This window comes from Acomys minous (genome assembly GCF_964271855.1).
Source record: "Acomys minous genome assembly, chromosome: 1".
Lineage (NCBI taxonomy): Eukaryota > Metazoa > Chordata > Mammalia > Rodentia > Muridae > Acomys > Acomys minous.
In genome coordinates this window covers 22,921,816-22,934,012 of record NC_140483.1, presented here as the reverse complement: position 1 = coordinate 22,934,012, position 12,197 = coordinate 22,921,816, and the positions used below count along the sequence as shown (strand labels likewise).

Sequence of the window (12,197 nt, the reverse complement as noted above, 5' to 3'; positions counted from 1 at the left end):
GTTCATCAAAAATACAGTCTTCAGATCATGTGAGATCACTGGTTAGAATTATGATTTTAATGTCTGGAACTGATAAGCTACTCAGAAAAAAACAATCTGCCTCTTGCTATAAACAAAGATCTCAGGTGGTGGTGGCAGCACACGTATTTATCCCATCACTCAAGAAGCAGAAGCTTGAGGATCTCTGTGAGTTCGAGGCCAGCCTGGTCTACAAAGCAAGTTCCAGGACATCCAGGGCTACACAGAAAAAACCTACCTTGAAAAACAAAAACTAAAACCAAAAAAAGATCTCCTATCACTCAAACATAGCCAACAGTTAAAGCACACTCTTGAGGGTGCACCTTCCTCATACACTGCCATGTTAGCGTCACACTTGGAATTTTTATACACGTTTAATAGCTGTGGGAACTATAATACGGTTCTTCATGAATTTAAATTCTTAGCCTTTGGAAAGACAGAAATCATTTTGAGGTCTTGGTAAAACCTTTACTATTCCTAAAACTCCATATATGAATATACACTAAATCTTGTGCCTTATTTCACAGTTTTTAAGTCACAAAAGACCTAAAATAGGTTTGCTATTGTTCCTATTTAAAATACAAATAAGAGTGCTGATCCTGAATGGAGGTAGGCATTTCAAGTTGTTGTCTATTAGCTTTGTTCTTTTATCAGGTATAGGTTTTAATATCCATTCTTTTGCTTAGTTCTTTTTATCAATGTCCTATTGCCCATGGTCAAGATCAAGTTTATGAAGCCTCCTCCGCTGACACCATGCTACAGAGAAATAGGCTAACTATCCATAATTGCAAATATGGCCATAAAGGCAAAGCTGACACTGGCGTTTCCTTACATATGCTCTATTAAATCCTATTGCTAATTGGTACCAATAAATTCAATCCTGAGAAATGGATACTGCATAGATTTTCTCACAGCTATGTGTACACAGATCAATGTAAGTAGAGTAATGACGAAGCTGCCTAAGAGATGCCCCATATCTCATGATTACCAAATCTTCAAACCTCAATTTCTTTCACTAGTGAACTTCCTTGTAGAATCCTAAGCACATGAGGCCATCTGGTGGATAAAATATAGAACAACACCAATTCTGAGCTAGGTGGCAGAGTCAGGTCTTCTAAAACCTAGTTCAATGCCTTGCTTGCCAAACTATACAGTCTCATCAAAAATTAAGAGCCAGATTTATTGCTCAACATGTACTTGAAGTGGTCCTATTATTTTAAATCCTAACCACCCCTTAAAGAAAGGCCATAGACATAATAATCTTAGAATAAAGTGGCAAGATAAAAAAAAGTCTCCCAATTTTTCATAGTATCAAAAGCCTCAGCCAGGTATGGTGCACACTTTTAGTCCCAGCACTCAGTAGGCAGAAGCAGGCAGATCTTTGTTGATTTGAGGCCACCCTGGTCTAGTTATAGGGTTCCAGGCCAGTTAAGGATACATAATGAGACCTTGTCTCAAAAAAGAAAGAAAAAAGAAACCAACTACAACAGCAGCAACAACAAAATGGCACCTTTAAATACAGATATTATAACAATAAAAGCTGTAAGGACAAAAGAAGCTACAGGTATGATCTGTAGAGTTCGTCTCTACGGGGACAGGACCCACATTAGTCATCTCTTCGAAATCCTCAGAGTCAAGGAAATTTCCTGACACAATGGCACATGCTCAAAAATTTTAACCCAAATTAAGATAGATCCTGTGACCTAAGCCTGACTGCTTTCCAACGACCACAGAGTGTCACGGTCTGCACGGTACCTTTAGCGGGCGCGGGCTGGATGCTGATGACGGGCTGCTGCTTTGCCAGCGGCATAAGGGCTGGCAGCGTCTGGATGATGATGGCTTTGGCTGGGACACCGGCGCTTGTTTGAGTCTTGGGTGCTGCTGGAAGTAACAAAGGCTTGGGCTGAACTGAAGGTTTTGAATTCATCTGAATCTTTTTCTTTGGAGTTAGTCCATGGTCTGGAGTAAAAAAACACAAAACTTCAGATCAATCGGAAGAAAATTAAGAAAACGTATCATATTAAATTCTTTCCTCTATGTATTATCTAGACTTCTGAGTAACAGTCAGTGAACTTAAACACAGCTGCTCTGTTGGTGAGTGGACTGAAGAAAGCTCCTCAGTCTGAGATGACCCCATGTGCAGCGCTGGGAAGGGGACATGAACTGGTGAAGTACAGTGCAGAGACTACCGAGCGAAGCCTACAGCCCAGTGAGGCGGAGGCATCACCCTCACGCTCCGTGTCCTTAACTGGCCCTTTACATCTGCTCCTGAGGATGGCGGGCTCTAAGTCTATTTTGACTATTTTCATCTATGGAGACAAAAAACATCACAAGGGATTTTTCCCCCTTGTCCTCTTCATAGTCATCATTCAGAACAACAACAAAATAAGACATACTAACTCAGGGGCTGGAGAGACGGCTCAGCAGCTAAGAGTACTGGCTGCTCTTCCAGAGGACCTGGGTGCTAGAAAGGCTTCAAAGTATCTGTAATTCTAGTTCCAGGGGAACTGAAGCCAAGGCATGTTCTTGGTTCAGAGACATATATACGGATTAAAAATGCAGACACATGAAATAAAATAAAAACAATACATTAACTTAAAACACAAGCCAGTTTAATAAATATATGCTTAATCCACTATTTGCCTTTTAAACATGGGACCAAAGTTGTCTAAGATAGACATAACAGAAATTGGGAGACAGACCGCTAGCAGTTTTGTTTCCAGGAGCAACGGCAGGCTTGTCTTCCTTCAGTGGCTCGACTGAGGAGGGGCTCGTACAGCTCTCACCATATAAGGAAAGGGGAGACTGAGAACTAGAAGACAAATCCAACTCCTCCTGCAACAAAACACAAACAAACTAATGCCCAAGTGTAGAATGCTTGAGCAATAAATTACTTAGAAAGAGAACAGGATCTTTTGCAAACAGAAAAGTGCTACAAGACAACTTAAAACGTGGATATAACACCACGTGACTGCTGCTAAGAACACACTCATCAGTCCAGAGGAAAGTAACGCACCACACAGTACTCCTATGCCACACTCATGTATTAAATGTAATTCACTAATCTGTTTACCCACTTTTCCCTCAAACATTGGATCTTAGTTGGTTTGTAGTCACACAAACATTTACTAATCATCATAAGGCTAGAGCTACAGTTAATATCCTTTTCCACTTCTTTTACTCAGCGTAAAAGAATCTCAAAAGCAAAATAATTCTTTTTCTTTTCTTTTTGTAGACAGGGTTTCTCTGTGTAGCTTTGGCTGTCCTGGAGTCACTCTTTAGACCAGGCTGGCCTCGAACTCACAGCGATCCGCCTACCTCTGCCTCCCAAGTGCTGGGATTAAAGGAGTGCGTCGCCACACCTGGCTAGCAAAATAATTCCTATTAATTCTTTATAGCAACATTTATATCCACAATATTTTAAAGGAAGATTAATCTTAAAATAAGCAGGGTTATTTAAGTTAATGGGTGAACCAGTAATATAAAGATATATTAGAATAACATTAACGGTTAACAAGTGTCTTTTAATTTTCAGTGAATCTGTCATATTTTGTTAGAGTTACATAGGAAAAATTAGGACCCTCCTGTAGTAACACATAGTAAAGTAGGTTCAAAAGGTATAGAAAATCTAAATAAGAAAGATAAACCATATGGTTAATATAAAAAAATGCAGGAAACTATCTTTGTGACCTACAAGCACAAAAGAACTTTTTAAAACTCCAGAATTGGGCCTGGAGCTGGCTCAGCAGCTAAGAACACTTGTTGCTCTTGTAGAGGACCCAGGTTCAGTTCCCACCTCCCACATGGTGGCTCATAACCATCTATAACTCCAGTTCTAGGGGATCTGACACCCTCTTCCGGCCTCTGCAGACACCCATCAGGCACACACATGGCGCACATACATGCATACAGACAAAATACTCATACACATTAAATAAAATTTAAAACTCTAAAAGAAAATCTTTTTAAAAAGACTCTCAAAATTAAGCCAAAAAGAAAAGAGGATTGGGGGGGGATCTGAGTAATTGAATTTTGGGGGCTGGAGAGATGGCTCAGAGGTTAAGAGCACTGTCTGTTCTTCCAAAGGTCCTGAGTTCAATTCCCAGCAACCACATGGTGACTCACAACCATCTACAATGAGATCTGGTGTCCTCTTCTGGCCTGCAGACACACATGTGGGCCAAATACTATATAAATAATAAATCTTAAAAGAAAATTAAGAATTTCTACTTAATAAAGACTACAAAGTTGATAGCTAACAGGGAAATGAGATTAGCAATGTCTTTACCAAGCAAGAGTTTCAGACTTCAGAGCTAGAGAGATGAGACGGCCCAGTGACCTGCTTGCTCTCTACACTTTTAATCCCAGTGCTGAGAAGGTGCAGGCTGGGTCCCTAGGGCTCTCTGTTCAGCTTCCTAACTAGTTAGGTCATGATAAGTGAGAACTGTCTCACATGGGTAAGGTACTCCTGAGGAACCAGCCTCCTTATACACCAACACACATGCAGGAGCCACATCACACCATTTAATATCTTTTTTTTTTTTTTTTTTTTTTTTACACAGAGTTTCTTTGTGTAACAGCCCTGGCTGTCCTAGACTCTCTTTGTAGACCAGGCTGGCCTCGAACTCAAAAAGATCCGCTTGCCTCTGCCTCCCAAGTGCTGGGATTAAAGGTATGCATCACTGCGCCCAGCCAGTTTAATATCTTGGGGGGTTTTTGGTGTTTTGTGGTTTTTTTTTGTTTGTTTGTTTGTTTGGTTGGTTGGTTGGTTTTGGTTTTGGGTTTTTTTGTTTTTTGTTTTTTTGGTTTTGGATTTTCGAGACAGGGTTTCCCTGTATAGCCTTGGCTGTCCTAGACTCTCTTTGTAGACCAGGCTGGCCTCGAACTCACAGCAATCCACCTGCCTCTACCTCCCCAGTGCTGGGATTAAAGGCATGCGCCACCACGCCTGGCCCCAGTTTAATATCTTAACCACAAAATAGCAATTCTTACAAATAACACAAAAAAGACAGGAAGACTGTAGAAAAACTATTAAAAGACAAGAATAAACAATTATACATAACAAAAGTAGAGGTAGTTTGAAAACAATCAATAATCAAAGAAATGAAAAGTAAACAACAACAACAACAACAACAACAAAAGATCTGGCAAACCCCAGAAAACTGGATAACATCAGGCCTTAGCAGAAAAGTTCCAAGGCTCTTCAAACACAGCTGAAAGGCATGCAGGGTGCCTACACCAACGCCCAGAGAGCCAGGCAAGCACTGCCAAATTGAGTATCATAACCTATAACCCACTGTTTCTACTCCTGGACATACATCCCAAAGGGATTCTGACACAGGCCCACAAGAGAATATTTCTTTACAATATTCTTCATGGTGTGGGTAAAATACAGTGAATTCAGTTATATGCAACAGATGTATATGGAGCAATATGAATGATCTTTAAAAGTAAATGGAAGGGGCTGGAGAGATGGCTCAGCAGTTAAGAGCACTGACTGCTCTTTCGGAGGACCCAGGTTTAATTCCCAGCACCCACATGGCAGTTCACAAATGTCTGTAATTTCAAGATCTGACACCCTCACACAGACATACATGAAGGGAAAACAACAAATGCACATGAAATAAAAATAAATAAATACTTTTTTAAACAAGTAAATAGGAGCCAGGCATGTCATATACACCTATAACCTTATCACTCAACTGGCTGAAGCAGAGGATTATGAGTTCAAGGCTGGCCTGAATTGCAAAGCAAGACTCTGTCTCAAAACCCAAAATATAAATCAATAGTAATAAGCCAATATTTAAATAGAATATATAATATAATATTACTTATATAAATTTAAAACATATGACTATAATTGAAATCAGTAAGGAAAAAATAAACTTTTTTTAAAAAAGGTGTATTTATTTATTATATATACAGTGCTCTTCTTGCATGTACACCTGCAGGCCAGAAGAGGGCATGAGAACATATTATAGATGGTTGTGAGCCACCATGAGGTTGCTGGGAATTGAACTCAGGACCCCTGGAAGAGCAGTCCATGCTCTTAACCTCTGAGCCATCTCTCCAGCCCCAAAAATAAACTTTTAATAAGTGATATTGGAATAAATCTTTTAATAATAATTTGGAGAAACTTAAAATCAAGCCTGTGTCTCTCATCACATACTAAGACAATTTGAAATGGATCTGCGATCTATCTTTACCTTATGATAAATTTGTATTAACACTCACATAAAAAATATTCCTTCCTGAATAATTTAACCATTAGCCACTAGATGGGGCTGCAAGACCACCACCCATACCTGGGGGGGGAACTGTCAGAGCACCAGAAGGGTAGGGAAAGCATGCTCAAGGGACCACATGATCTAAGAAGTCAGGGCAAGGGTGAGGCAAAGGCCCAGGAGAGAGCCTGAATGTAAGATGCTGAGCTCAGTGGAAACATCGGAAAAGAGCTCAGGAACAACAGAAAGAGACTCCTACAGGCTGCATATAAGACAACACAAGAATCAGAACAAATAATCATAGCAGTAGGTTATAAGCTAAATGAAATCGAAACGATGAGTCAGCACTAATAATAAATGTATGAGTAATATAAAGGTTGACAAAGAACAGTGCGTTTCGAGGCCAGCCTGGTCTACAAAGTGAGTCTAGGACAGCCACGGCTACACGGAGAAACCCTGTCTTGAAAAACAAAAAAAACATAAAAACAAAACAAAAAACAAAAAAGAAAGAAAGAAAGAAAAAAGAATAGTGCCTTTTGGCAGGAGAGATGGATTAGCAAGTAAAGGCACTGAGTTCAGTCCCCAGAACCCACATGGAAGGAAGCCTGACCTCCGCACACTTACTGTGACCTATCCATGAATACACACATACATCATACATACAAATGTTCATTTTTTAAGAACAGTACTTTTTACATGGGTTTAAAGTACTCCTAGCGCCAGGCTGTGGTGGCACACGCCCTTAATCCCTGCACTTGGGAGGCAGAGGCAGGTGGATCTCTGTGAGTTCGAGGCCAGCCTGGACTACAGAGGGAGTTCCAGGACTGCCAGAGCTATTGCACAGAGAAACCCTATCTCCAGGGGAAAAAAAATTTTTTTTTGTTTAGCCAGGTGGTGGTGGCGCATGCCTTTAATGCCAGGACTCGGAGGCAGAGGCAGGCAGATCTAAGTTCGAGGAGAGCCTGGTCTACAAGGTGAGTTCAGGACAGCCAAGGATACACAGAGAAACCCTGTCTCGAAAAACAAAACCAAAAACCTAAAGTACTCCTAGCACATGGGGTGTGGGGACAGCAGGACCACAGGTCCAAAGCCACCTTTGACTGTCATGATAGTTTAGATTGACTCTTAACTTGGCAGGATCTGGAACCTTGAAAACAAATCTCTGGCACATCTGTTGAGGCAGTTTCTACAGTAGGTCAAGGTGGGAAGATCCACGCTAAAATGTGGACAACACTGTTCCATGGCTGACGTCCCAGGCTTTAAAAACAGAGGAAGCAAGCAGAGCAGAGTCACCAGCAGCCTCACTCCCCTGCTCCCCTTCCATGACAGACTACGCCAAAGTAAACCTTGTCTTCCTTTTGGTCAAGTGTTCTGTCACAGCAACAGAAAAAGTAACTGTATAGTAATATGCTGTCACAATTGTTTTAAGCCCTAAAACTGTAAGAATACCACCAACGCTGCAAAGTGCCTAGCACAGGGCTGCACCAGCCAAGTGCACAGCTCTCAGAAGAAACTCACAGGGCTCAAGCTAAATGGAGTGTGAAGATGATACACTGCACAGCAAGTCAGAAATGACCAGAAAGGGAAACATGGGCAGGTCCTGGAGGACCCAGAACACAGAGCAGTTGAACTTGAGACTTCAAGTATCTGGAAGTTGTTAAATGGCTGTAAGGTAAAGGGCGTAGTCAATTTTGTAATTTTAAAAGATTTCTCTTTGAAGATGACTCTACAAGAAAGGTTTGGGGAGTGGGTATGCAGCCACCAGTTAAAATCCTAATGGATCCCGGGAGAGCAGGTCCTGTCCTCACCTGGGCAGCACAGCAGAGCTGACCCGGATGGGAGGGACACGGATACTGGCTTGGAGGATGGGGAGGGGAAGGCATGAGTGTGGGAGAGCCAGCCCTGCCTCTTGTCTGCTGGATCAGCATGGACGGGCAGAGACACCCCTCTCTCCCTCATCTCTCACCATCTGTGGCAGGCAGAAGAGCTGGTCTCAGGGTCATGAGAGTGGGGGAACTGGTCATGAGAGTGGGAGAACTGGCCAGGTCCATCACCAGCTGCAACACTCAGGAGAGGGGACCCTGCACCTCACTTGGGCAGCAGGGTAGAGCTGGTCCTGGTAGTGGGGGTTGCAGGTGAGCTGGCCCTGAGGGCATGAAAGCAGCAGGGGCACTGGAGAGCTGGCCAGCTCAGATAGTCTCAGGCTCAGATCCAGGGCTTAGAACTGGTCCACCCCAACATCTACGCCATCTAGTGTGCGTGAAGGGTCCAGTCCTACAGACTGAAAACTACAGATTTCCGTGACACAGGGAAACACAGGATATCAGAGAAGAGTCTCAGTGAGATTCCAGTATCTACAGAGGCCTCCTGCCAGACCAACGCGCCATTGCAACGAACATCTGCAAGCAAAGAAGTGTGGACAAAAGGGCATATTGTGGGGCACACTGTGACACACTACAGCTTCCACAACGAGATTTTTCTCTGTTGACGGGGAGACTGCAAGGGTGGAAGGCAGGTGCAAGGAGAGGGGGAGATGAGTGGGATCGGGGTGCATGATGTGAAATTCACAAAGAACCAATACAAAGTTTGTTTTCTTTTGTTTTGTTTTTTTAAACCCTAACGGCTTTTATCCTAAGGTCAGATGATGATGGCCTGGCAAAGACAAAAAAAAAAAAGCTTAGAAATCTTAAGTGAAGAGAGAGTTGGAGTGATGACAACCAGCAGGTAAAAATGCTTGCATGCAAGGCTGAGAAACTCAGTTTGATCCCCTAACATGGCAAGAAGGAAAGAACCAACTCTTAAAGGTTGTCATCTACACAAACACACACACACACACACACACACACACACACAGACACACACACACACACACACACACACACACACACACGGACATGAACAGAATCATCAAAATTTAACAACTGGCTAAATAGAGAACTTGCCAGAATGACGATGTCTCAATTTACAACACATAAAATATATGAAATATGACTTGGATTTTTCTTCTTGTACTTTACCTTTCCCATTGCCTAAATCTGGTTCTTCATTTTTGTGACCTCAAAGCTTCTGTCATGGTGGAGAGGAACAGCACTCCAAAGAGCTATCAGCCTTTTGTAAAGATCTTAGCTCACTTAGATGATGGTATGAGTCCTGAACTAAACACGTCATCATCCCAAATTCTAGGGCCCAGGAATTACAAATCTGACATTCTCCAAGTCCTTAAAGAATGCATACTCTAAGAAAGTGGAGCGCGGAATGCAGGAAAAAAGAAAATAAACCAACAAACAAAGACTTTGGCATTATGGAAGCACAAACAGAAGGGAGTGAGCCAAACCTTCGACACTGATGGCCTCCTCACTCCCACAAGGCCCTTTCAAGTCTCATTTGCCTCAGAAGAATAAGGTTCACCAAAACACTTCCTGACGTCACCTGCCTCCCTCTCCACACATTTTCCAGATAGCACTAACCCAGTTCATTACAGAAGAGGAGCCACTTACAGGAACATGCTGCGTTGAAGAACAGGAGTCGATGGACCGAGGAGATGAGAGTGAACAACTTGAGGAAGCCGGAGACAGAGGCTGGGGCTCTGCCTTAATGTCTGTAACTGAAAGACACGCAGCAAAGGTCTTACCCACCAATCCATACAACTTCAGAATAAAATGAACAAAAAAGACAAAACAGTGCCTTAAAAAGATGGCAAAATGATCTGTTCAAATTCAATCAGTAGTGAGGGGAAGGTTACAAAACGTATCATTTCAGTGAGAAACTCAAGATTAGAAAACAGTGTACACTTCTACTCGTGTAGGAAGTTGCACTAACTCTCTGGAGAAAAAGAGGAAATTGGTTGCAGTGGCTGTTGCTTCCTTTCTTGGCTGAGGAACAAGACAGGTGAAGGAAACACTCTTCTGCTCGATAAACTTTTCTGGGCTTTTAATATAATACTGTATACAAAAAGCCAATTACCCAGAACCAGAAAAGAGACATGAACAACCAGCATTCGGCCGCCTAAATCCCACCTGTCTACTCACCTTCCCTTCATGTACTTACCCATCTCGTCAGGCCCTGCCTCCAGCACAGAATATGGAAAACACAGGTCAATGTTCTCTCTACACTTGTGCTTTTTTCGTTTGTTTGTTTTATTTTGGGGTCTCTGTTTCTGTGGTTGGTTAGTGGTGGTTGTTGCGATTATCTGATGTTACTGTTGTTTTGAGGTGCTGAATCTCAAACTGCAGGCTTTGTGCATGCTTGGTAAGCACTTACCACTGTGCTACAACGCCCTCACAGTTTTCTAATTACTACTGTGTAACTAAATCGAAGAAACTTAAACCAACCATTTTATTAGGTTCCCAGAATCTATGGATCGGGAATTTGGACTAGAGAGCACTTGCGTACCTCATATTTTATGTGGGAAGATGGGAACTGAGCAAAGTAAGAACCTAAAATGTAAGGGAATCGCAGGAGTAGAGATAGAAGGGATTTGATAGGGAAACTGTGCTGGTTAAATACCCACTCCCTCAAGTCTCACAGTCTGTGACGCTCTGAGGCAGTGTAGCTAGGGGACAGTAGGAGGAAGCACACTAGAAGATAGGAGAAGACTTTTATTTTTTTAATATCTTTTCTAAGCTTTGCCCTGTCAGTGACAACCTGTCACAGGCTCTTTCAGCACACTCAAGCCCAACCTCATCAAGCTCCCTTAAAATTATCAGTGCTGCTGGGCGTGGTGGCGCACACCTTTAATCCCAGCACTCGGGAGGCAGAGGCAGGTGGATCTCTGAATTCGAAGGCAGGCTGGTCTACAGAGTGGGTGCCAGGATAGCCAAGGAAACTGCACCAGGAAACTCTGTCTCAAAAATAAATAAATAAAGTTTTATCTATACATCAGTGCTACTAGCTGGCAATCTAGACAAAAAAACATGAGCCCTGGGTTCAGGAGGAAGCCCTGCCTCAAAGAAATAACCCGGGAAGTGACGGAGGGGACCAGAGAGATGACAGCAGTCGTTATGAGTGTTTGTTCTTACAGAGGACCAGGGTTTGACTCCCAGCACCCACATGGCAACTCACAACTGTCCATAACTCCAGCTCCGGGGGATTTGACATGCTCTTCTGACCTCCAAAGGGACCAGGCACTCACATGGTGCACAAACATGCATGCAAACAAAATAGTCATACACAAAAATAAAATATTAAATAAATAAATCTAAAATTTTTTTCTAAGTGAGGGCACCCAATTTCTCTAGCCTCTATGTGTGCAGTATGTATGGGTATGTGTATCTATATGTGTGTGTGTGTATATATATATATATTTATTATTATTATTGTTATTATTATTATTATTATTATTATTATTATTATTATTATTATTATTATTACACACATACACCACACTCAAACACATAACAGAAAAAAATTTAGTAGAGAGTAAAGTGAATAACTTCTACATCTAGTTAACAAGGGGGTAAGAAGCACTGGTAAGAAAAAGCTGTATGTTATAAGTTGTTATTTTCTTTCAAAGGAAAGAAAGTCTAATTTTTATCCCACAGTAGGACAGCTCATTGGTCTTACATATAGAACAAAACCAGGGTGGTGAGAAACTACATAAAGGTATGGAAAATGAAACCTCCGAATGGACTCTCATGTGAAATCATGCTAGCCAAGACTAAAGGGAATTTTAAGTTTTATTAAAAAAACACAAAAACAAAAAACCTAAGCATTAGGGCTATAGAGATGGCTCAGCAGTTAAGAGCTGACTATTCTTCTAAAAGACCCGAGTTCAACTCCCAGCACCCACAAAATGATTCACAGCCTTGTATCTCCAATTTCAGGAGCTCAGACACCCTCTTCTGCTCTCCTTGGGCACCAGGCACACAGGCAGCACACAGACATACATACAGGCAAAACACTCACATAAATTTTAATGTAAATTTTTAAAAATTAAAATTGAATATTAAAATCTAC

The 12,197-nt window shown here is 41.9% G+C and overlaps 1 protein-coding gene across 2 annotated transcripts in view; it reads right to left on the bottom strand.

The window, feature by feature from the left end:
* Nucleotides 1–12,197, bottom strand: part of ATF6 (activating transcription factor 6) — a 155,245-nt gene that overhangs the window by 127,470 nt on the left and 15,578 nt on the right. For both annotated transcript variants that reach the window (XM_084776300.1, XM_084776299.1), the window contains exons 5-7: nt 9,740–9,846; nt 2,721–2,853; nt 1,774–1,977 (exon numbers count right to left, since the gene is read on the bottom strand). In XM_084776300.1, coding sequence (XP_084632426.1) covers nt 1,774–1,977; nt 2,721–2,853; nt 9,740–9,846 — 444 coding nt within the window. The remainder of the gene's footprint in view (nt 1–1,773; nt 1,978–2,720; nt 2,854–9,739; nt 9,847–12,197) is intronic.